This window comes from Natator depressus, chromosome 1 (genome assembly GCF_965152275.1).
Source record: "Natator depressus isolate rNatDep1 chromosome 1, rNatDep2.hap1, whole genome shotgun sequence".
Taxonomy (NCBI): Eukaryota; Metazoa; Chordata; order Testudines; family Cheloniidae; genus Natator; species Natator depressus.
Window position 1 is genome coordinate 193,904,253 of NC_134234.1, and position 26,930 is coordinate 193,931,182.

Here is a 26,930-nt window from a genome sequence, read left to right on the forward strand (position 1 = left end):
CTAGCCCAGTCCCCCTAAGCCCTGAAGCCACCTCTACATCCCCCCTCCGAGCACGCCCGGCGGGAGAGGGGGGGGCTTCCCAGAGCCTCCGCCGCAAGGGGAGGCTGCGCTGGACCCCTGCCCCGCTCACTCGCTCGCTCACTCACTCACCGGCCCCAGGGGTCCCAGCCAGCGCCGTCCCCACCCGACTCCCAGCGCTCCACGGCCTGCGCCCGGCCCCTACGCGGCGGAACAAACAGTGTGTGGCGCCGGCCGGAGGCGGGACCTGGGCGGGACTGACCCTGGGAAGGAGGCGGCTGCGGAAAGCGCGTCAGCAGCCCCTGCCCCCACCTATCCCCTATTACACCGCACCACGCAGCCCCCCCGCAACTTGTGCAGAGCCCGGCGCGCCCCTCCTGCGCAGCAGCCCCCGGGCCCACCGCAGCGAGCTCCCCCGCGCACGGCGCCGACAGCTCCTGCGCGTTGCACGGGCCTGGCTGTAGTTGTTTTCCAATGAGGCGTCCGCACGCTGCCTCTGGGCTCGCTATGGCTGCCTCTCCCCACTCTCCCTGGCATCGTCTCCCCTCGGCTTCGTGCACCTGTTCCCCTCCACTTGCGTCTTGCACAGGACATCCCCTTTCCGCTACACTGCATTCTTCATCCCCTGGCTTCTAGTGCTGGCTGCGGCTGCCCTTCCTTCAAGGGGTCTCCAACAGCCACACCAAACGCTTTTCAGGGGCCCTGGAAAGCGGTTTCTGTCACAAGGAGCGTAGGCTGGACCAGAGATCAGACACTGACATCTGCCGCTATGTGCAGCCCTGTAGTCCTTTAGGATTTCTTTCAGTCTCAACCAGGAATAAAAACAAGCCCATTTCTGGACCTTGCAGGGCTGCTTCGTGTATTTCTTTCCCATAAGTTTCTGTGCTGCGAATTCAACTACAGTGAAATACGCAGATGCAACAGAAACTGGGTATCCCTATGACGTTTAGCTAACATACATCCACATTTGCAGTTCCAAATTTGCAAAGTGACCTCGAGGGAGGGGAGGGGGCTGTAACTCAGGCAGGAAGATTTGGTAAATAGGAATTCCTACATGCTAGAATAGAAAATAAAGAACACAGCTATATAACAGGAGAGGAATGTAAGTAAACACCTAAAACCATCCTCTTAAGGCAAGTTAATTTTAACTTTTCTATCTCCCTTGTAGTCTCATTCAATTATTTTTTCATTTAATAACCAAGCAGGAGCTGAAGTCTCTGGGTCAGATTTTCAAAAGAGCTCAAAGCCACAGTTTCAGGTTCTCAGCATTCACAATTCAGGCCAGATTCTCCAAAACTGTTCAGCATTCAGTAGCTGCCATTCTGACACTTGAAAACTTGGCCATAAGAATCAATGTGAGGAATTATTTTAAAAACAGCCATTTATTTAGGTGCCTAAATGGGAGCTAAACTCTTCTGAAAATCTGACTGCAACTGTGAATGCTGAACACTTTTTGAAAATTTGGCCTTGTGAGAGAATTATAAAAGAGAACCACAATATGAGAACATTTGAGAGCCACCAACCCGTTGTGGCAAAGAGTCCGATGGCACCTTATAGACTAACGTACGTATTGGAGCATAAGCTTTCGTGGGTGAATACCCACTTCGTCAGATGCATGTAGTAGAAATTTCCAGAGGCAGGTATAAATATGCAAGCAAGAATCAGGCTAGGGATAACGAGGTTAGTTCAATCAGGGAGGATGAGGCCCTCTTCTAGCAGTTGAGGTGTGAACACCGAGGGAGGAGAAACTGCTTTTGTAGTTGGCCAGCCATTCACAGTCTTTGTTTAATCCTGAGCTGATGGTGTCAAATTTGCAAATGAACTGAAGCTCAGCAAAAAGAAAAGGAGTACTTGTGGCACCTTAGAGACTACCCAATTTATTTGAGCATAAGCTTTCGTGAGCTACAGCTCACTTCATCGGATGCATCAGTTTCTCTTTGAAGTCTGGTCCTGATGTTTTTTTGCTGCAGGATGGCTACCTTTAAATCTGCTATTGTGTGTCCAGGGAGGTTGAAGGCTTCTCCTACAGGTTTTTGTATATTGCCATTCCTAATATCTGATTTGTGTCCATTTATCCTTTTACATAGGGACTGTCCAGTTTGGCCAATGTACATAGCAGAGGGGCATTGCTGGCACATGATGCCATATATTACATTGGTGGACGTGCAGGTGACCCCGTTATGCTGTCCTCAGCATCCATTTCCTGTTGATGTGGCAATGTAAACAAACACTTCTTTCTCCACCCAAGAAAGCATTTTTATTATTAATTTCCACACATCCTGTTTTTTTCCTATAATGAGCATGTTCAGCTCACAATATGAAACCACACCAGAATAAACTGAGGGAAGCAACGCTCGCAGTAAAGTTAAACCATAAAAAAAAAGGTAGAGACAACAGAGAATGGAGATTCAATTTTGAAAGGGAGAGTTGGCAAGATGTAGCAATACCAGAAGGCTGATGCAGATAAGAAAGCTCTCACACCAAAAATGATGAAATGTGGAATGGGGTGTAGAACAGGAGATACATGTTGATTTAATCTGAAAAGAGGTCTATTTTTGTTCTCTATCTTAGGATCTAATTATTACTATATAGCAATGGAGTTGTACACAGGGCTGCCCCGGGGGGGGGTGTTAAATGGGGCAATTTGCCCCAGACCCTGCAGGGGCCCCCACGAGAGTTTTCAGGGGCCCCCACGAGACCCCACTGCTGAAGACCCCAGCCCCCCGAATCCTCTGGGAAGCCCTGCTTGTACATAGAACTTTACACAAAATTAGAGATCCTTATTGTTATGGTTAAATCTTGTTAGATTCTCTATAGGTTTGGTGTTAGAGATTTAGCTAAGAGAGTTTACGGGAAGATTTGACATGGATTTCACAGCAGATGAGGTCAAGAAGTATAAATCAGGGATGGGGCTAATGTGATGATTCATCACGGAGAGACACAAAAGATCAATATTAAACATCTTTCAAGCCATGTTGCTTTTGTAAGTTGTTTTACCGATTCAGCCTTTGGATACTAGATTGCCACTGTCAGAAGCCTGGATACTGAGCTAGATAGACCTCTTGTCTGACCCATTATGGCCACTCTTATGACTTATTAAAGTCTATTATACCACAAAAGCACAATGCTTGCTGTCACTATGATATCTCACTACCCAGTGATCATTCACGTAGCATTTATCAATTTATTCTAAACTGTCTAAAATATTAGATTTATAGGAATGTATTATGTGTTTTTCTCCAAAAAAAAAGGACATATAAAGAGGCTGTCTCGTGCCTAGTGAGGACGTAAAGGTTAGAGAGCACAAACCTGCAACTATTATTCATGTGACTAGTCACTAGACCGTGAACATGTTAGGACAAGGCCTGTATTTTATGTATTTGTACAGATATGCTCAACAGGGCCTTGATCCTAATTAGGGCTTTTTGATGCTTATCTCAGTACAAATAAATAAGTGATTGGGGCAACTCATGTATGTAAGGATGCATGTTAACAACTTCCCCGCCTCACACACATGTACACACTCTCCTATCTTTCCTTGCACAGATCCTGGTTTTGTGCAGGGCACCAATGGAAGTACTCCCTCTCCCTGCATGCTTTTTCATGGACAGAGGTTGATCCCTGTAAAGGGGGCATATGATAGCAGGCTGGGCTTACCGCTGGTGTCCGTTCCAGGGTGCAGTTATGATTTTTTTTTAAGTACAGGTTTTTCTGCTCCTGCCAGCTTGCCCCCACACCTACTGGCATGACCTTACATGTATGGGGCACATAGAGTCCTGCTTAACCATTTTTCTCTACAAAGTGTTATCCTCCATACAGCATGACCTGACACACACTGTACTTGTGAGGTCATGCCATGTGAATAATGCCTTTTTGTTTCTGTATAGTGCTGAAATGGCAGTCCACCACATTCAGGCCCCACTTCACCCGGTGCCTTTCTTCAGCATCTTCTCTGATAACATGACAGCCAGCCTTTAGTTGGATGACGAATCAGCCCTCAGGCCAGGTTACCAATTTGGTTCACCCCCTTCCAGCCTAATGAAGTCCAAAGTGATACAAAGAATCCCACATCCTCATAACAGGAAAGGTCTGCAGCCCACTTCTGGACCCTGATGGATGGCTTGCCCTCAGGTTGGGGCTCTGGATGTCTCTATTCTTTCCTCATTCCCGAGAGGAAGGGTCAAAAAGACAGACATTGTTCAAGAGCTTTGGGGAGAGGTCTATCCTCCTACCCTGCCTACACCCTTTTGAGTTATCTGGCTCCCACTTAAGCTCCTTCCTCCACCTGGAGCACACTGGAGGGGTGTGGGGCTGGGTGTGACAGCCTTTATCCTTCCCTCCCCCTTTGGCCTTTTGCCCCACCCCCAGGCCAGATTGGGCTACAGCAGGCCAGAGCAGCTGTGCAGACAGGCAGCCAATCAGCCCATCAGAGAGGGCCTGCGGGGAGCCAATCATGGCTGAGCAGAAGGCAACCAATCAGGGCCAGGCCAGGCCCTATATAAAGGCTGCCCAGGCAAAAGGCAGGCTGTATCTGCCAGGCCTTTGGAGGGTGAAAGTCTGTCTTCTGTGTGAGGTGACTAGCACTAGGAACAATGCAGTATTGGTTAGGTCAGGGAAGCAGAAGGGATCTCTAGCCTAGTACCTGCCAGGCTGTAGGCTGTGAGGAAAGGGCCTAGCTGGTGTGAAGGGGAAATGGCCCAAGGAGAGAGATGGACAAAGGGAGAGAAGGAGGGCAGGCAGGAAGGCTGCTGCCAAAGGGTCCTGGGGTTGGGACCCAGAATAGAGGGTTGGGCCTGGGTTCCCCACCCCTGCTTGCACTTACACCTGGCTGTTAGGAGTAGCTATCATGGACTGCACCAGACCCCTGCCAAAAGGGGTTAGACTTTGGGGGGTGTGGTTGGCCGCTGGGGCAAAGTCAAAGGACTGCTGTTAACACCCCTGCCCCCTCCGGAAGGGGGTGAGCATGGACTAGGGGGCACTGCTGGAGGGCAGTGTCCTGAAGAGTAGGCTGTGAGAGAAGGGAGCAATGCAAGTCCAGATGCCAACGGAAGGCAAAAGATGGATGGGATACCACCAATGTAGTGTGCTCCACATGGACTGAGCTAATTCCTGGATGTACCAGCAGGAGGTGCTGCAGTGGTGAGTCCCAACCCTGTCACACTGCCTGTGAAGAAACCTTTTATTCTGCATTCATACCTTTAACACTTCCTGAAATTCTTAATTCTTTCCAATACATACAACAGCATTAGCAATATGAGGCTGGTGTTTACCCATGGGACCCCCTGGGGGGGCCATCTTGTGACATAGGGGTGGAGTCACATGGTCTCAACTGTTCCTTAACCCCTTCATACACTACATCACAGGATTCTTTACAGAATGCAGAGGTGGGAAGTAAGGAATGGAAAGAGATTAAATCAGTTTATTAGAAATAGCACAACAGGGATGTGCACTGTTCTAACTACATAGCAGTACTTACATCTGTGTATTACACCACTGTGAGCTTCCCTATAGAGGAAGGCCTATGAGAAGGAAATTTGCAACCTAGCTCAGGTTTCTATTTACCAGATACTTTTCTGCTTTCTAAATGAGACTTTGAAAAAGAAATCTACTGCTCTCAGCAAGCTTGAACCGATTGCTATCCACAAAGATTACACCAGCAATTTTCTGCATGTGGGTAGTCCTAGAATTGTCTGAGATATTAATGCCTATGTTTTCCTCCTGTGTCTGAAGATTAAAATGTCATACACCTCTATAAACATGAAAGTCAAAACATGGACATGACTGATATTGGAACTAAGCATTTGCAGTATTAAAGCCACATTACTTAAAGGTGGCATTCAAACTCACCCCATACTTATTCTAAGAACCCAACAGGGGCCCCCAAAGGCTTTAGCAGTACTCATTTTTTCAGTATCAGGATTGACAAAAGGGCTGGGTCTTTAACTGGTGTAAATTTAACAAAGCAATTCTATATGGCTCTGCACAGTCCTGAGCTGCTAGAGTATTTTGAAGGAGGTGGGTTGGCTGGTTTGGTAAAATCCAAATGACCTTTAGAATTTTTTTTAATTGCGTGGCAGCCACCTGGTAGTTCTAAAGTACCAGGAGGGGGATTAATTTACCCTGTAATTCTGTATCTCGATTTTCTGGCAGGATTCTTATTCCTGGACCTTGTGCTCCCTAGCTCAAGGAGGACTGAAATCCCCATCTCTGAAGGTTCTTGGTCACTAAAGGCTGCAGTAGTGAATCAAGAGACACTTCTCTGCAAGTGCTCATGTGCCACCCAGAATACAGCACTCTTGGAGCTTAGAAATGGTTCCTTAACTGCACTAAGTGAAAACTCCACACTGGAACTATAATTTTTCAACTGCCGGTCTGGTTCTTCAACCTAGTCAGAGTTGATCTTGCTCTTTTTCATTAAATTTATTTCTAGAACCTTGGTAGGATGTACTTCAAATAAATCTTGGCTGTGTGCCCCAGGATTTTGATTGGGCACTAACCATCCCACTGCCCTTTGCCCCTGTGCAATTGCCTTTTCACACCTTATATTCACTTTGAAAAAAGTGAAGTCTCATGTTGCTTTGACTCTTTGGCTCTCTGCACTTCTAAATAAATTCAGCTCAACAGCTACTTGCTTCAACTGTTTAAGCTCTGCTTTTTTTTGTCCCCCCAGGATGTCATCCATTGCCTTAGTCCTTTGTGAGGAAAGAAGATTGTGCAGGGACAACAACAATGTGAGGCAAAAGATCTAAAAATGGAGGAGCAAATTTGTTGTATCCTCTGCCCAGAAATCATGGTTTTGTGCAAAACACCTCCAAGCCCTCCTAATCTGATTATAAGACAACCTGAAAAACAGAGTTTGAAGCAGGGGACTGGGAGTCAGGACCCCAAAAATCATGACTGTCAATTTGATTCATAACTTTAGGCAAGTCACTGAAGACCCAGTCCTGCTCCAATTTTCATCAGTGATAAGGTGGGCCCTTAACCTCTTTACCTCTCTGCATCCAAGCATAAAATACCTACCTTACTGACTACTATGATTTATTGATTTTCATATTTGTAAATCACTTCAGATTAAAGGCACTACAGAAAACTTAACTGAAAGTGACTGACATTTGTATAAACTTAACACCAAGCTCAAACATATCCAATCAGTGTACAAATTTATTTAAAAATCAAAACTCAGAGGTACAAACTAAATATCGGAACCAATAAATTCATACATGTAAACAATCATAGAAAATATACAAATTGTACCAGTTTAACCACTCAACATTCTTCACAGAAAACAGTGAGAAGTATAAAGACAAATCAAGGCCTAATTGTTGTTTTTTAAGACTAGGTTAGAGGTAGAATACTACTGTGAAAGATTCAAACTTAACAAAATTAACTTCAGAGAAATTACACTAAGGGTGAATTTAGCCCACTGAAATTATATGTAATGAAGCCATAAAGTGGTCTCCTATATCACTATTTACACCTATTAGTTCTGTAAGTTAAGATTTGGTATGGCACTTATTCACGGTTAAAGCACCTCTTTTATTGTAATACTATTAAATAGTTTATAAGAGTTAAGTGTCTTAGGTCCTTTACTTTTTGCTGAAGTGATGTGAACATTTAAGATAGCATAAGTCTCAGCCATCAAGACAAACCATGGGACCAAAAAATGTGTGAAAAACTTCTGAGAAAGTTACAGTAGGAAAATGGTCTATTAAAATACTTTTTTGAAAGGCTTCACTATATTTTAAGTTTACTTAATTGAGTGGCACAATCCTCAAGGAAAAAATAAATAGAAAAGTCTCCTTTCCACTAGTTAAAACAGAGGAACTGACCGGCTTTATACTGCATTTTCATTCAAGTCATCTCCATTTCAAATTAGACATATTTTCAACTCAAATAAAATGAACCAAAGTAGACTCAGAGGAACACATCTTCCATTTCTTGAGTTTGGCCAGTTCCCCAAACAATCCGCCACAAGTGGCAATAAGGCTTCGAGTTCTATAGACATTGTGTACAAAAAGGTCATAAGTCAATATACCTAAAATAATATAATCATGAACAACTTGCAAGCTCACTGGCATTCTATGTTATTCAGAAAAATGAGCTTATTTATATACATACACACAGATTGGCTGATAAGTACATTTTCTTATTATATGTAGCATGCATGTTATGGGGTCTTCTAGAAATAAATCTATAAAAGTTGTTACACTTGCACCATTTAACTTATCAAGGGCTTCCACAGCTATTTGTCCAGTGATACTTATGTTTTAGAATGATCAAACTTGTAATCTTAATGTTTTCCCTGCACTGTGAGAAAAGCATTTCTGTAACGACGATAAACTTCTAGGGTGGGATTTGCAAGAGCACTCAGTGTAAGCCTAACTCTGCTTCCTTTGAAGTGAATGAGAGCAGTGTTAGACCACTGCTTCATGCTTTTGGAAAGTTCTCCCTTAGAGCGCTCATTCATTTTGTTTACCAAACAGCATAAAGGGTGGGGAGATGTAGAGGACAGACTAGTCACCACTCAAGTATCTACAGCAACAGATTCTAAATTCCTTATATACTCAGAACTCCCATTGATTTCATTACAATTCTAGATACCTGAGGAATGCACTACAGTAATCATAAGTTTCATACAAAAAAAACAAATGGTGATTCATCTGTCGTCTTCAATGGGGAATTTCCCCACTTTTCTTTCTAAGGAAGGAAAGAGATTACTTAATATATAAATCAATTGTTCTCTAAATAGATTTTTTAAATGGTCTGCATTTTAAGATTATCTTTCAATTCCATTTATCCAAATTCTACCCTGTGAGCATTCACAGTCCATCACTTATTACGTGGAGTGGAAATTAAAATAAACTGCCTTCTTCAATCATAAAAATGTAGAAATATTGTAAGGAAACCAAAACACGGACCACAACTAGGACTTGTGTACACATCCCAAAATTGACCAAAATTACTCTTTAAAAGTTTTATTCTCTAAGAAAAATTGAGCCATAAATTAAAGTATGACACTACAAAAATCGCTTATTTGAGACTCCGTTAGCTCAAATAAGCCTATTTTAGCATACATCATGTTTGCTATTTTTCAGCTTTATCCTTTATCTCTTTTCCTTTCCATATTTAAGGTATTATTTAGCCTTTTATTTCATGCTGCTCAACACAATATTTTTGCTTATGTACAACTAATTACTTCTAATCCTGCAAAAGTTATTAATCCAAATCTTTCTGATGTTTAAATATGCTAAATTTAGGCAATTTATTTTCTACACATGCAAGATATACCGCACAATAACAGAAGAGATATTTTGTGCTGCAAAGCTTTTGAAAAAGTAAAAAGATACAGCTGAATATTATAAGTTGGTATATATTTTGCTGTATCTTCACAAAATGAAAGATTTTTGGATGTTATATAGAGAGTTGGATGTACAGGTTACAAGTAACAGTTGATATAGATATCAGGTAAAATAAGTCTTCATGCATTTGTGTTTGCAAGTCCCACAACTACAGGGAATACTATGAACTTTTATGGCTTCCATGGAAAATTAGTTTTATGAAGGTATTACCTTTTGGCACTTACACAACATATGTTGACTCTTCTCAGCTTAGTTCCTGGCAACAAATGAGGCACTTTTATATAAAATAGCAAAATTAAAGTCTTCAGTAATTGACACTGTTCTTATCCAAAGAAATTAAATTTTCAACATGAGATCTATTACACTGACATTCTGTCACTAGAGAGAGAACTTAGTGATTCCTTTCAACATTTGGCAACTGTTTTGTGTACCGCAGAGAAATCTTCTCACACTTAATGGTATGCTCCAAGTCCCTTTAAAGAGATACATGAGAGTTCCACACCAGATTGATACAAAATCACCAACCCCCCTAGGGGCCCCATCCTGAAAGAGGCAGAGATCCCCAACAGCCATTGATTTCAATGGAAGTAGAGAACTCACATCTCCTTAGATCATCTAAATGCCAACTCAATTACACTACAGATATGTTTTAACTAGCATTAGGTGGCAAGATGTATATTTAATATATTTCAACCTCAATTATCTAAATATTCTCATTATTCAAAACAGAGTCAAGTACCCTAGCTTCTTAATTACAACAAGAATTCCCAGATTACCCAATACATATATAACATCCTCATGACCTCTGGAAAAAAGAAGGTTGTACTGTATACAAAGATAAGCTTTATTCTTTCAAGGTGAAGTTCACGCCTGTGCACTGGGCTGGTAAAAGGCCCATACACTACTTGAGTTCCACTTCAGCTCTATTTTGGGGACTTAAGTGGTTCAGTGGCTTTCTGCCAACTGTCTGCACAGGGGTGAATTCCATCCTTAGGACCTAATAGGGACTGGGAATCAAGACTTTTAAAAAATAATAATCTCCAGAATTTAACAGGGTGACATGTTTGGAAAAATCACTTTATATTTGAAGAAGCAATAGCTGACCTTGTGAAAACTATCTTTGTTCATGTGATTAGTTGCACTGACCTCAGAGAAATTCACACACATAATTCAAAGAGCATTGATCTCTCATAATGCAAGACTAGTGATCTGGAGGTTCAGCCTCACAGTGCGTTTGCTGATTTTTTTATTTTACTGATGACCTTTCCCAATTACATGGCACAATTTTCTATTGCTACTTTTGTGCCATACTGAAGATTATTTTATTTCCCTGAACAAGGTATAACAGGATAAAGTGGGGTTTGCATTATGCCTAACTGCCATTTATACTTTATCTGCTGTCACTGCTTCCCCAGAGCTTAAAAGGAAGGTGAAGCAAAATTAAATCAGCACATTGAGACACACATGTTTACAATTAATTAAAACCAATTAGTGTCAAATGTTTAATGCTCCTTTACATGGGAAAAAACCAACTAAGGGGCAGGAAACTGTTTCAACTCATGGAATTTCCTTCTAATATTTACACCTGAGACACCAGAAGATAACAGGGCCGTCTTTGTGGAGGTTCAATACTTCTAATTAGGTAATCAGGCCTCCATTTTAACCACAGCAGTATGGCTCCCTCCAAAACTATGTTTTCATCTTGTTCCTACCACACATTGCTGCGGTTCACTTGGCAGAGAGGGACACTGCCTATGCTTATGTTACTAGGTCCTTTTGGAGCCCTTACTCACGAAATACTGCCATTGACCCTACCATGAGTCTTACCTGAGAAAGGACGGCACGATTGGGCCGAACGGGAGACAAGGGTCAAGACTTGTTTTAAAGATGCATCCCTAAAGTTTGACTCTCCTAAGTCCATATTTAGGCTTCTAAATAAATGGCCTATTTTCAAAGGTGCAGAGCACCCAGGAGCTTCAATTGTCTTTAAAAAAAAGGAGACCTAAAAGAATCTTGTTTTTCTGCGGATGCAGCTGTCTGTGGCCTACTGCCCCATCACTTGCAACTTGTCCTGTCAGTGTCCTGGGATTCAAGTTTTAGAGCACTTAGTTTTGAAAATCTTGACAGATACCTAAGTTCAGGTCCACAGAAGCTCTATTAAGTGATTTCTGTTGTCCTGTTTCCTGTCAGTTTATACCGATACCTGCAGAGATAGTCTTCATTCTTCCTCTATTCCTGTCTTTTCCCATGCTGTTTCCTTATTTGCACAGAACATGAACTTAAGCTCTGACTTTTAGGAAAAATAAAAACTTACTAAAGCTTATCTACTTTAGCTGAATTGAGTCAATAGGAAAAAATCATAATCCTTTGAATTATACTTTATGAAAACCAGTTATTAAGCTACAAGAGTCATTCAGAAATAAAGTGCATTACGTCCACCACAGAGAACTTTGCTCATTTCAGTTTAACATAGTTAACATCAACATTCAATAAATATGCAGTTTAGCATAGTTAGCATCAACATTCAAGATGCTATTAAAAGTTAAGCCTTTCCGGTAAAATGGGTTTGGGAATCCAGAATAGAATATATGAAAAGAATACAAATTCTGTATAAACGGCAAAAAAAAGTTAACCGTATTCCCTAATTTTCCATGGAGCTAAGCCCATTACACTGCTATGCCAACATGCAGCTCCTGAAATGAAGCATCACATTCTGTTTGCTTCCCTTCTACTACTCCTGAATTCAATTTGTAACTTTCTGGTGTCTGATTAATTTCATTTTGTGCAGGTGAAGATACATCTTGAGAGACATTTACAGAAACAGCGTCTGACAAAGAATCCTGTTTTTCTGCTGATGCAGCTGTCTGTGGCCTACTCCTTTCTGTCCCATCACTGCAACTTGTCCTGTCATCAGCCTCTTCGAGCTGCTGAACTGACTTCAAGTATTGTTGGAGAAGACTACTGTCCTGCTCACTATTTGAGCTCTCTTGACTCCATTCCTCATGGTCTGCCTGGACACCCTCTGTATCTGAAATACATTCTGAGACAGGATCTCCAGACGGTTTGACTGTTTCTATAGAATTCCCAATCAGAGAGCTCTCATTTCCTTCTGTGGAACTCTTTTCAGAGCCATGAGAGTCATTAACATGAGTTTGGTCAGTTATAGAGGAGTGAAAGCCAGAATCTGGGAACTCAGGTAAAGTTTTCTCATGAAGAGCTTCAATAGCTGAAACCAACCAGGTAGAACTACCAACAGGAGAGTTTTCTTGATTGAGCCCAGATGACTGGACAGATAGTTTGGATGGACACAAAGTACTTGATGCAGAAGCACCAAGCTGCCAAGTGCTAAGGTTTTGGTTCACTGAAAGTTGCCACTGCTGAAGGGATCTAACCTGTAAACCATAGGGAAAAAAAGATTTCATGATGGAATAACATACTTTGCTTCTTAGGAATGTTTTGTAAATTGGCGGTCAATCTAATATTCAATGTAAGATACAAGGACTAAATAAAAAGTAAGTGCACTTTGCCTCAAAGAAGGGAAAGATGAACTTCCCACTGTTAAACAGAAGAGGGGAGGGGATGTGAAAGGGAAAAGAAACAAAACCACTGAGGAAGATTTTAAGAAGGGACAACACATGTTTAAAAGAATATAAAGGTTTCACTGTCGTGGTACTACAACTACAGAAGTACCCGACTCTTTGAAAGAGGTCCACCTATATGATGTAGCATCAACCTTTCAGAGTTAGAATTTAGTTAGAGAACAATTAGTATGGCTTCATAGTCTTAAGTCACTCAGAGAATAATCTGGCAATAGCCAGTTATTCTTTCACTAAACCCAATGTGGGTTTCTACACACATTTTCAAACTGCTAGTGGCAGACAATATAGCCATTAACAGAACTTTCTAGTAAGGGATCCACCACCCCAAGTCAGTTTTGCTTCCCATTTTCTCCCACTTGACTCATTTACCTTCTTCTGTATTTTCTCCTTACTTCTATTCTAAACTGATTTTATTTTTAGTTATTAAAACATATTTAAGTTTCTAATTTTGCAGACAGTTCTGCATACTTTTTCTAGAGTTCTAATGGCAGGCAATATAGCCAATTAGCAGATAACTTTCTAGTAATGCATCTAGCATGCAAGGTCAGTTTTCCAAGGATGAGCTATACTTTTCATACTTAAAAAGAATATGTATTTAGAAGCATGCTTTTTAGTTAATCTGTAAATAGGAAAAAGAGGGAGAGAGAAAGAAAGAGGCTTACCTGGTTCCAAAGGTATCTGACAGCCTCCTCTTGTACAAGTTTTTGAATCCTCTCGTCTTCTCTTTCTTTTCTTAATCTACACACACACACCCAAGATATTTCATTTTAAATACTGAAATAAAGCAGTGGTTTTTTTTGGTTGAAAATACCAGTACATTTGTATAAATGTATAATTTTATATGAGGCTGTTCTTGAAAGATACTACAGGGCAAACATTTAAATATTGCAACTTGACTTATCAGCATCTTTTAGCTGCTGAACAGACTTCAAATACTGTTGGAGAAAACTACTATCCTGCTCACTATTAAAGCTTTTTGTACTCCATTCTCCATGGTCTACTGAACATCCTTTGTATCTGAAGGACACAGGGTCCTCATGCTGTTTAACTGTTTCTATAGAACTCCCTATCAGAGAGCTCTCACTTCCTTCTGTGAAACTCTTTTCACAGATTTCAGAGTAGTAGCCATGTTAGTCTGTATCCGCAAAAAGAAAAGGAGGACTTGTGGCACCTTAGAGACTAACAAATTTATTTGCTCAAATAAATTTGTTAGTCTCTAAGGTGCCACAACTCCGCCTCTTCTTTTCACAGACACATCCATCACTTTGGTCAGTCATGGAAAAAAGTGAAACCCACTGTGGGTTTCTACACACATTTTTCAAACTGCTAGTGACAAACAATACAGCTATTAGCAGACAACTTTCTAGTAAGGGATCCACCAGGCCAGGTCAATTTTGCTTCCCATCAGCTTTAAGACGTGGGTAATTACAAACAAATGACTGAAGTGTTTCTCTTCTGTAAAGTACCACTGAAAGTGGCATTATGAGGTCGTATTTTATTGTGTCTCACTGGTTTTGTATAAAATTTGCTCACTTTATCCAATGCTTTTCTAACTTCTAGCTCCATAACTCAAACTGAGCTCCAAGAGCCAAGCTGAGATATTTCCCTTTTCATGCATCAACATCAGTAATAAAGGTTCTGCATGAACCTCTTCAAACCCAACCATAGGTTAATGGATTGCACCTATATAACCACAGGCATCATCTGAAAGCAATGGGATTTCACAGGTGTCACTGAGGGCCTAATTTGACTCACAGAATCTTTATTACTTGTAATGAGAGAGAATGATCCTAGATCTTCACTCAGATCCCAGGTTGAGTCTGCAGGGCTGACAAAATAATCTTGTAAACTGAGCAACTTTGAGATGAAATCATACAAACATTGGACTCCTATGATGCCTTGTTACATAGCCACTTTTCAGAGAAGAACCTCATATTAAAAACGAATACCCCAAACACTGATTTACTGTGATCTCAGCATGGATCCTGGACGACCATCTTTCACATTCAGAACCACTCATACTCTCGCTGAACTTTAAGAGAATGTCATAAAGTATAGTTGCTTTATGCTCCCTTAATTTGCCTTAATATTAGAGTCTATTGTCCTGAGTGTGGGAGGATGAAGAAGAGAAAATTTCCCTTTAACCAAACGCGTGTAGATAGAGCTATAGAGTGAAGAGAGGGGAGTTACATACATGCTGATAAGGGAGACGGAAGAGAAAGCTGTGATCATAGTAGTTCTGTGTTAGCATACAAAAGAGCTACTGTGCATAGAGTCACAGCCATAGAAATAGTTCCATAAGCCAAGATAAGTTTATACTCATTCTGAAATGCATTAGAACAAGTTATTTTTTCTGTTCTAATTACATTAATTCAGTTTTGAGAATAAGAACATAAAATAAGACTTCTGACTCACTTTCTTACTTCATCAGTTAAGAAAACAATATGCTCTTGCATTCTGCTTAACCGAATTTCGTAACGCACTTCCTTGGCTCTGGGATGGTAGTTTCTTGTGTGGAATCCCCTCCAGCAGGCTTGAAGCTTGGTGGCCGCTTTGTTCATTCTTTGAAGTTCAGCATCTTGGTCAACAGCAGCTGATGCATCAGTAGAATTTCTCTCTATAGTTTGCTCAGTATAAAGATTTTTAATTAATGGTTCATCATCAGTTAATGGTGGCTTGAGGTGGCTGCACAGAACCTGGTCAACAGATGATGCGAAACAGTCATTAATACTTGCAGTTGGGTTAGCAGTGACTGTTGCTGGACTAGGGGAAGGCAATATTCCATCCTCATTATCTTCCTCTTGAGTTTCCACAATTTCTGCTGTTTTGATGGAACACTCATTTGTAACCCAAGAAGTCTTTTCCTGCTTATCATCCTCATCTTTATTGACCTCCTTCACAAATACAATCACTGTATTATCATCTTCTTCTAGGTTCAAATTGATTCCATGTAGCCTTAATTCTGTAGTGGGAGATACTGGAGACAGTCCTGAAGCAACTGGCATAAAAGTAGACTCTGAGGACAGAAGGCTGCAGTTCAGTTTGTCCTCATCAGTCTGTATGTCCTCCAGGTACAGCTCATTGTGGCAGCTTCTTTCAGCTTGCACTGAAGCCGGAAAGACATTCTTAACTGCATAGGAATGGTCATCACTGGAGCCTGGCCCAACCCAAGAATTCCTTTGGATAACAGGTTCTAGATGATTAGAAAGCCAAATTTAGACTACACCGTATTTAAATATATAATTTGTTTATTTAAATCAATAGGTATTTATTTATTTAAATCAACCCAAGTACTTACTGAGTAATAATAGTATCTGAAGTGCTAACAATGGCAATCATATGATTATTTAACATAGATATTGCAGTAGCATTTGGGAATCCCATTATATGCCAGGGTGCTGTATACGATACAAAAACAGTAAGAAATTGTCCCTCTGAAGAAGAAATGTCTAACTAGACAGAACAGTCAAAAAGTAGTAGGCACATAACGGAAGTAATGAGCTAATAGAAGGTATTATTATTATTATTATTAGTTACTTATTAATCTCATTAGTGACTGTTTTCAAGATCTGAATAAGTGATGAAAGTGGTATTAGAAAACAAAGTATATCAATACCTGTATTACTTAAGTTAAAAACAATCCAAACAAATACAATAAAGATCTGAAGGATCTGTTCCAGAGTAGGACTACATTGCCAATTTTCCCTTCACAAAGTTATTTGTGTGCAAACAGCTATTTTGTTCATTTCCACAGTGAACAGTAGCTCACAGTAGCAGATTTGGATCTTACCACTTTCAGGAATTATCTGGGGCCTTTGGGTTGGACTGTTGTGTTCATACGTAGCAGGCACCACTTTGTTGGGAGTAGAGGATGTAGGCAGCCCTTCATTTTGGCTTTGGTACATCAACTGCTTCTGGTGGAGCCTAAACACAAACAAAATCCAAGTAATTTTAAAATCTCTCTTTTAAAATAAGAATTCAACTAGTGGTGCAGAAGGGAACTACCAGCTATTCTGTGGAAAAAACAATTGGTTAAACCATTCTAAAACAAGGGGCTGACTGTACAAATCCTTACACGTACAAGAAGTTTCACTGAAGCCACCTTACAACCGTTAGGGCTCGCAAGACCTGGTCCTAAACTGTCAAAATTAATTAGATTATCCTTAAAACCCCTCAGTTGAATAGAACAGTACTTACTAAGTGCCATCAATAGTTCAAGCTAAAATGTCCTTACCTCTGCTTACTCAGTATTTTTTCCAGTTTGGCATCCTCTTCAGTCTGGAGACCAAATGTAGCGGTAAGAGGACAAACAGTGGCCAGATACTGGACTAACTGAACATGCTGGCCAGGTCGATATGATCGTCCTTTACCTTGACTGTAAAGCCATTCTGCTTTCAAACTGCGGGGGAGAAAATGCACAGTCATTGTCTTGGCATAAAATCATAGTTGTATACAAGTCATTTTCTTATTGCTAAGCTCTCTTTGTAACTTTTCTTTTACTGCGTGCCTTTGCCACATAAATGCAAAGCATGGTCCCCTGCACAAAAGCCAGAGAAACTGGGATCTTCAGAGGAGCTGATGGAGAAGAATCCCTCACAAAAAAAAAAAAAAAAAAAAAGAGGCTGTGAAGTAGAAGATCTATTCTGCAACTGATATTCTAGTCCATGGGCTGGCAATGCTCTTCACCTATCCATTCTCTGTTCAATTTTTTAAATTTATTCACTTCACCTGTGTTTATGGCCCTTTTTGTAGTCTATAAACATATGGATGAATGAGTTTATTAGCAGGAATGTTCACTGCAACAAACTTTATAAGCATATACTGCAGAATATTCACAGAAAGTACACAGTGAATTTTAAATTGTGAGTATTCACACTGTAAACCTTATAAGAGTTATGCTCATCCAGTCAGGGAGCAGTAATATACTGACAGATACATACCATGTCCAGAACATCTATTCACAATTAAATGAATCATGACAAAGCAGAGACTGAGTATTTTTTCCTCTAAACTCAAAACATATAGTAGTAAACAAACAAAGACAGAATGGATAAGTACAGTTGATCCGGAGATACATTTCCACTCACACAAAAATAATATACTACTTCACTTTATCCAAACATATGAACCAATTTAAAAAGAGCAATTAAAAAAATTATTTCACCTCTCTTTCTGAGAAATCACATATCCATCCAGAACTTTAAGATTCAGACACCAGCTGACAATATATGGCCGATAGTCAAATCCAGGAATAGAAGGTGTGGCCATCACACAAGGGTTGTTCATAATTGACAACTGCTCCAACTCAGGAAAGGAAGCCAAGAAAGAAATCTGTAACAAACGATGTCTTTGTTGACAGAAGAGAACTACTCCATGTTTATAAAACATAATGTATTTCCATTGGTTAGACATCTTGGGCAGAGTACCAGCATTATAGATGCGGTAACTTTTACTTGCAACACATACACTACTTCAAAAAAAGAAGTACTAACAATACTGTGAACACCACTGTCATGTAACCATCCACTTTCCTGTAACACAGCAACCCCCATGGCCTTTGGAAAGAATCACCTCCTTTCAGTGCCCGGATAGGTATAGTATGATTAGATATTTGTGTTATTCTGCATCAGCACAGGAGAAAAGAATGTCTTACGATGGTCAGGCCAATCAGTAGAAAAGATGGACTGTGACCATGTGATCCTAAGGAAAAGGACGGAGGAATGTAAATCTGACCAAATTAAGGGGTCCCTCCAACACGAAGGCTATGCTGACAATTTGGCAGGAGCAACTACTTATTTATCTGATTTTTAAAATAAAATAAACAACAACAACAAACAACTATAGCCAGACTATTTGCCATCTGCTTCATGGTAAAAGAACAGAACAGAGATGGGCCCAAACCAAAACTACGAATACAAAATTTAGGAAAAGTTTGGGTCCAGGCTGTGCACTTCAGACCTATCCTTTTGAGAACAGAAATTGTTTGTTGGATTTCTCAGCTGTGAAAGCCAGCAGCTGGTCAGATTTGTTCTCACTTTGTAGATACAGGAAGAAAAGCCAGGAGAAGTTATTTTATCAATTTGTAGGCAACATCTCGCCCTTGGACTGGACTTTTGGGATCTTTGAGCAATTAAACAAGGAAGGGGAAAAATGACAGCTGAAAGTTGAAACTTCCATCCCAACACATTTCTTTTTGGTTTTAAGGAAAACATCCAAACCAGAGGATCAGCTGGTTTGTGTAGTAGTTCACTGCATGAACCTTTACTACAGAAACAAATGAGTACAAATAAACTCCAGTAGTCTAGCATATTTGGAGAAAGCAAAGCCAATTTTACATACATTCTTGATACTTTGCTCTCAAAAGAACTATCCTTTTTTATTGTAAGTAAAAATTTGAGGATAAATATTCCACATTCTTACCTCGTTTAAGTCTCTGATTTCATTTTCTGCCAAAGAGAGAATAATCAGACTTTGAGGTAGGCAAACAGGTGCCATACGAAGTGAGGTTATAATATTTCCATGCAGCAGCAGAGTCTATGAAATAAAAAATATTGTAATGAAATGTATGCTTTTTTTGGTCAAAACATGAACGTTGTGAACAGTGATAGCTTCAGAACACACACACAGTGAAATGACAATGTAAAGATTTGCCAGTGTTTGCAAACAGATTATTGGTTGTTAGAGTCAGGGAAATAGCAATACCTTGAAAAAACCTCACATTTAAAAGCAAAATTTCCCTTTATAAAATGTACAGTTTTAAAGTTTCTAACTACCGATATTTTTAAAAGTACATTTGGAAACGTATCTTTCTCCTATGCAGATAGTTCAGTGCAAAAGAGGTAGCAGAACTTGCTTTGTTCCGATCCAGTACTTAAGAGGAGGAGGAGTAGTTTATTCTGAGGGCAGGTCTATACTACCGCAGGGATTGACGCTCTGAGATCAATCCACCAGCGATTGGTTTAGTGAGTCTAGTAAAGACCCACCAAATTGACTGCAGATCGCTCTCCAGTCGATCCCTGTACTCTACCCATGACGAGAAGAGTAAGGTAAGTCGACGGGAGATTTTCTCACGGTGTAGACCCCACAGTAACTCGACCTAAGGTACGTCGACGCCAGCTACGTTGGGGGAGGAGGGATAGCTCAGTGGTTTGAGCATTGACCTGCTAAACCCAGGGTTGTGAGTTCAATCCTTGAGGGGGCCATTAAGGGATCTGGGGCAAAAATTGGGGATTGGTCCTGCTTTGAGCAGGAGGTTGGACTAGATGATCTCCTGAGGTCCCTTTCAACCCTGATATTCTAGGAGTTACTGCAGTAGTGTAGACATAGCCCGAGAAGAGAACTGGGAGCCAGGAACTTAAGTTCTCACCACTACTCTCATACCAATTCACTATGTCGCCTGGGACAAAAATTAAAGATTGATCACAAGTGAATCACAAATGCTCTGCCTCAATCTCTTCATCTTTAAAATGGGGATAATAAATTTTTACATACCTCTGTAGTACAGCAATTATGGTGATTAATTAAAATGCTTTTAGAAGTGAATGGATAATGAAAAATGCTATCTGCTTAGAGTTACTGTCACAACTGTTTTTTGCAAAGAATAGTCCAAAGACAGAAAGGTGAGGAAGCATTTACCTTTAGAGACAAAAGCTTGGAGAGATCTCCTATTTGAGGTATATTGTTGTCTGACAAATCAAGATGTTGAAGAGATGTGCAGCTATTGATCTGATCTATGGTCTACAACAAGAGAAATAATCATATTAGTTACTCTAAGACTTTCTTTTTCTATTAAATAAAAGTTGATATCAACATTCTGCGATCTTTTCTGAAGCTAATTAGACTGGACAAACTGTACCATTTCAAAACTACATTATTAATATAACTATATTAAAAATAAGATTATTAAGTTTAGTATCTGACCTGCATTTCAAAAGATTACCCAAATCCCTTTATATTTTGGGATTCAGTTATTTAGGTCAGTTTTCCTAGGAGATCCCTTACACAAATACTACCTTTCTCCACTTCAGAGACTGGAAAGACACAAATGATCCCATTAAAGTGAATGGGAATTTAGTGGGCACAAAAATGGAACAGAATCAGGCTATGCCGGGATGTTTTTTTCAGTATTTTCCAATTTACCCACTACCGTCGGAAATACAGATTTCAGAAAACGTACAAAGAATAAATATTTCACCTTAAGGTTATTTCCTGCCAGGTTTAGCCACTCCAAGTGCACCAGATCCTTCAGCCCTTCCACATAACCAATACTGTTGTGAGGCAAGTTTAATACCCGGAGCTGCGTCAGTTTAGCCACACCCATCATCCTTACAAGTCGATTGTTGGCTACAGATAGCTGTAGATTGAATATAAGAAATGTTTTATATTTACTATCAAAGTGTATGAACAACACAGCCTACCAGAGATCTTGCTCTGATTTAACAGCTAAATATCCAATCCAACAAAAATACTATGAATCTAGATTTTCCATTTTCACACAAAGGATAAGGTGGACAAGACAAACTGCAGAACTATACAGACTCTTTCTTCATCAAACTCTTAAAATCTCATACAACAAACTGGGACAAATTCACCTGGGCTTTTACCTGCTGAAACCAAAGAAACTGAAACCTAGAATGAATTTAGTAACTGGTAATCAGTATTTTAAATCAGCTTTGCAAACTCACCATGAAAATGTACTATTCCAGGATCAAAATCTACTTGCTTATCCTCACCATAGTGGAGAATAAAAAAATAAAATATTTTACACAAGTGTCAAAAAATAGTTTTTATCCCCAGAAAAAGAGTAATTTTTAATTATGTTTTAAATACAGACCACTTATAATGGCCACTTTCTACTCTAAGAATTTGTCAGCAAGGATTAAGACCCAGGCAAATGTTAATTCTACAGTCAAGAACTCTCAGAAAACTTGAATCCATATTGAAAACACACTTACTGCCCTTTAACCATGGTGAAGCTACCATGCACTGATACCAATATATGTTTTAATATGAAAGCGTCATGAAAAACTGACCGTGTACATATTTTTGATACGTCAACACCAAGTAGTAAAACCGATAATGTCTTCGTTATAGCTACTCTGATACAATAGGACCTGTGGTTCAGCTGTGAAAAGGATTAACTACTCTGTTTTTCTACTGTAATTTTAGCCGGAATTGAAATTTGCTTGTGTGAACTCCCAGTGCATTTGTAGCTCCAAGCAGGTATAATAAATCTAAATCCTAGTCCATCCCAAATGTAATGTATGGGCTTTAGGAATGATAAATTCCTACATGAACAGTCAAAGCACAAATTAAAACAACATTCTCCTAAGCCAATATTGTGAGCACTGGGCTTGAAAGACTCCTTTCATGTATTAGTTTAGATTCTCCTCTGGAAGCTAATAAGGGAACTCAAAAAGACTGTTATTCATGTCTGGCTGGAATTACGTCGAATGATAGTTAATGATGGACTTGGACTTGTTAGAGATGTCCTGTGGAGACCAGTGCCCTGATCCTACAAACACGTATGCACGTGTTTAACTTTACTACCATGAATAGCCCTATTCATTTCAACAGACTACTCCTGGGACTAAAGTTAAGCATGGACATTAGTATTTGCAGAATCAAGGCCTAAGTGGCTCAGGGCATTAGTGTCAGAATGTAAAACCATTTAATTTTACAGTGAGCACTTTTGCTTCTTGTATTTTATCCTGTTTTACATTTATTTTTTTCTTCACCTCTACTTGTGTTAATAAATTTTTATACCATATTTCAATTTACCAGTCAATTCATTTTAGCAGTTGTATATTGTGTAACTTGGAAGTTTACATACGTTAGCACAGGACTCACTTATAACTATGGTCTTACATTTTATGTTGCAAAGGCCTGGCTATTAGACGGATTGCCCTAAAAGTGATATTGGAATTTGTGATAGCAGTAGTTATAAAGGCATGAAAATAAACTAAGTATTTTTCTTTTTAAGCACCAATAAAAAGTTTTTTGACAAAACAGAACAAAGATAAACTATAGGTTAAACTGAAAAGAGTCCTGTTTAAGAGAGTGCAAATGAAAGGAGGACTGCATGGTCTGGTGACAGGGCATAGCACTAACAGTCATGAGATAGGCATCTACATCTAGCTGTGCCAGTGTGTGTGACCTTTTGAGTCACTAAAGCTCCTAGCACCTCAGCTACACCACATGTAAAATAAGGATAGTGATGCACTCTCTTTGTAAACAGCTCTGAAATCCAAGGATGGAAAGTACTATATACATACATATTTATTACACATGGAAAATTTATGTTAAAAGAACATTATTATGGTTGAGTCAAGCATTAAGATTACTTTTGACTTCACTAGGAACTGAGTTCACTCAATATCTGAGTACCAGGCACCAGCATTTTTTTAAGACAATGAAATAATTTTTCTCTGAATTATATAGGTAACCAGGGAGACAATTTGTGCTACTATCAGCTGCAGACCTGTACTGGACTGAAAAAAAAGTCTCTAATTTTTAGCTATCACCTCGTCCAGTCAGAAATATAGGAAGTTGCGTAGTTAGTTTATTATGAAAAAGGAACTTTTTGAGCTCAATTAATTCATTCTTGTGACAGAATTATTTTAACAAGCACAGTGTGGTTAAGTTATTTCATGGCCAACTCGAACCATATAATACTGACCTGCATTAAGTTCCTGCATTTCTCCAGGTGTTCCAGTTTAATTATTTGGTTTTTATCCAGAATTAGAGTATGAATGTCAGCATCACAGGGTAATGTTGGATCCAACTTTTGCAACCCCTGACCTGACCAATTAACTACCGAACCTTGGAGAAAGGGGGGGAAAAAGAAGTAAAGTATGAGCACGTGTGCGGCCAATTCGCAAGCAATATAAACAGACTTGTATTCATGACTAGAGAGAAATAACTGAATTCTATCATTTGCATCTCTGAGACTTTGTCAAATGAATATTTCAGACTGAATAAATGAGAAGAAGGGTGACCCAGCGATTAGGACACTACCTTGAGACTTGGGAGTCCATATTCCACCACAGACTTTCCTGTGTGACCTTTGGCAAGTCACTTAGGTTCTATGTGTCTCAGTTCCCCTTCTAAAGCAGCAATAATTCTCTACCTCACAGATATGTGGGGTATGTAAAACATTCAAGACTGTGATAATAAAGTAATGGGTATCATATAAGTATCTCAGACTGACAGGTAGCTATAATGGCTCTACAAACAATATTATAATGCTTCAGCCTTGAAAAAATGCTGTGAAAATTTTCCATCCCAGTCACCAAATCTACTCACCATCTTTTACCATGATTCTGGTAATGAAAAATTTAATACATCCCTTGCCTTTCAAAAAATCCGATCACCTTTGTTGTAGTAGTCATAAGAGAAGGTGCCACAAGTACTCCTTTTCTTTTTGCGAATACAGACTAACACGGCTGCTACTCTGAAAACTGCAAAAAAGGGATCACTGTATTTAGTGGGAATAGGAGCTAACAAAGACTTGTAATTCTTTCCCAGCGAGCAATCCCATTAATAGGAAGTCAAGGAGATTCATGACACTACTCTGAATAGCAATAACAAAACAGAGCAGAGTCTTATTAATTTCATTCTGCGGCTTCTTGGGAAAGCTACGAGCAGCAGAAGTACTGGGGCAGTCTGCACATTCAGGAAAATGACTGCATTGTTTTTTTAATCTGGAAGGTTGTCTATTTACACCAACTTAAGGGGAAGGAGTTTTTTCTTTTAAATGGCTTAAGTCCCAACACAGAGAAATCTTCCCATTTGTCGCTGGAAAGGTTTTCCCCACTCCCCACCCGCTAAACTGGGAGCATGTATACTAGACTGGTTGGAATTTTTTTGCCAAAATCTTTTTTTATTGTTGTTTTTGAAAAATGCTGTTTCATCAAAGCTTTAATGTTTTGAGGAGACACAGATTTCAACAAAGTTTCTGATGGGAAGATTTCTGATCTTCAAGTGGACTTTCTGGGTGGAAACTTGACACAATTCTGTTTCACAAAAAATGTCCAAAAGGTTTTGTTTTCATTCCAATGTGAAACAAAAAATTTCAAAACCTTAAAAGTTGTCACAAAACAGAATAGTTGTTCTCTGGACAGCTGTAATGCATATTACAACTCTACACAGGATCAAACTAACTTTCCCATAAGGTCCAGAAATGGGGAAATGCTAACTGATGGGCTAACTGTTCCAGATTCCAGCACTGCCTCTAGTGGAAAGCCTGAGCAAACAGTACACAGTAAAATTATGCAGTGCTTGAGTCCAGATATATTTTGGGCAAGACAAAATTCTAAAGAGTTGAGACCCACCACTTAACTCCGGGGACAGAGTTAAAACATTCCAGATGAAAGCACTTGTCGTAACAGAGCTGAGAAGGAGGGGCAGTCTCCAAAATAAGTGAAACTTAGACCACTAAAGCTTCAGGATCTACAGCTTCCAATTATCTCTTTCAGATATTAGCCCAGCTTAGGAGGAGGTACTGACTGTATCCTATTTACAGCACATGTAAACCACTCTCCCATTCCTACCCACTGCTGGTTCCCCTCCCACCGTCAGCTCAGTAGCAGACCACTACCCTCCAGTGTCAAACTCTGTGGTAGTAGGAAACAATCAGTTCTGACAATCAATATAGGTTCTATATGACTACATTCTTATACTCCTGCTGGAAGCATGCTATGGCTAAAAAGAGACTGTTGGTGAAGAACAGTCTTCAAGCACTGAACTGATAGGCTAAATACAAAATTAACAGTTATGTCTGCTGGTCGCTTTCCCAAACAGAATCAGAGTTAACCGCACATTACTTTTGTCAAGTTCACACTTGTCCACAGAATTCTGAATAGCAGCAGTGGCAATGCTACCTACAAAAGCTATAATAGCAATAGAAACATAAAAGCTGTCTGGAAATTCAGGGAAACATGGTATATTTCTTATTTATAAGGTTATCTTTGCAATAAGACCTACATTTTTAAACAAATAAAACAACTTCTGTTTTAGCTCTCTCACTCATGAAGGAAAGCCCCCCAAACAGTGAACAGGATATTTTAGGAACTGTTTGTTGTTATTTACATACACCTGTGGGACCGGATGTCAGTTGCTTACTTGCAACAGAGCCTCCCTCACACCCGAAACCCAGCCACATCTCGTGGGGTGATTTCAGCACCACTCTGGCAACGGAAAGGTGGATGGCAACCAGTGCTATTGTCTCATGGTCTCTCTCAGCTCACTGTTTTGTGGGGGAAGGGAGAAAAGGACAGGTAACCCCCCCCCTTTCTGACATGCCCTGAATGGGGAAGGGACCGACTCGCCCAGCCTCCCCTCCCCCAGCTGCACCCCCATTAACGGGCTCCACGAGCGACCACAGCCCCCCACCCCCTTTAGCTGATCCCTCTACGCCCCATGCACCAGCACTGTTGTGGGGGGAGCGCAAAGCCCTCTGGAATTTGTAGTCCGCTCCCTGAGCTAACACCCAGGCTGTGCAAAGGAAAAAAACTACAAATCCCATGATGCAACGCGCGACCAACCTACTAAAAGGGTAGGAGAAAAGACACTAAGTAAACCCCTGAGCCCGGATACCAAGAGTCCCCAGGATCCCTGTAACCCACCCGGCCGGTCCCCAGTGCCCCCGATACCTTCCCTGGCTCCCAGAGCCGACGTAGCCGCCTCGCTCCTTGCCACCGCCATACGTCCCGCTTGCTAACGACACCAGGCAACCGGGCGCCGCGCGCGCTGATTGGCTGCTTTAAGCCGCGAGGAAAAAAAATAATTTCTGGGTATTTTAGCTGCGAACCCCCTGGACGAGAAGCCCCGCGTCGCCGCCAACGGCCATTTTTAAAGGAGTTGGGAGGGGGGCCCGGGGAAGAGAAGCTCCCTCTCGGACTGAAGCCGGGCCGCTGCCTCCCGTGATGCACCGCGCGGCAGGCGTTTCCCAGCG

The 26,930-nt window shown here is 40.4% G+C and overlaps 2 protein-coding genes across 4 annotated transcripts in view; both read right to left on the reverse strand.

The window, feature by feature from the left end:
• Positions 1 to 315, reverse strand: part of NXPE3 (neurexophilin and PC-esterase domain family member 3) — a 73,455-nt gene extending 73,140 nt beyond the window's left edge. The window contains exon 1 of one of the 2 annotated variants that reach the window (XM_074973100.1): positions 151 to 315. The gene's annotated coding sequence lies outside the window, so the exon portion shown is untranslated. The remainder of the gene's footprint in view (positions 1 to 150) is intronic. The other variant, XM_074973077.1, reaches the window with a different exon arrangement.
• Positions 316 to 7,173: 6,858 nt separating this feature from the next.
• CEP97 (centrosomal protein 97) lies at positions 7,174 to 26,930 on the reverse strand. Of its 2 annotated transcripts, none has more exons than XM_074973125.1 (11): positions 26,629 to 26,930; positions 23,655 to 23,797; positions 21,171 to 21,329; positions 20,612 to 20,713; positions 19,397 to 19,510; positions 18,141 to 18,307; positions 17,211 to 17,375; positions 16,767 to 16,900; positions 15,392 to 16,169; positions 13,639 to 13,714; positions 7,174 to 12,769 (listed from the first exon to the last, which is right to left on the reverse strand). In XM_074973125.1, exons 1-11 carry the CDS (start codon positions 26,678 to 26,680, stop codon positions 12,044 to 12,046), a joined length of 2,616 nt encoding a protein of 871 aa, XP_074829226.1. In that variant the 5' UTR covers positions 26,681 to 26,930; the 3' UTR covers positions 7,174 to 12,043. The 2 variants fall into 2 exon arrangements, with proteins under 2 accessions (XP_074829226.1, XP_074829235.1); XM_074973134.1 differs by lacking the exon at positions 26,629 to 26,930 and adding an exon at positions 26,072 to 26,138.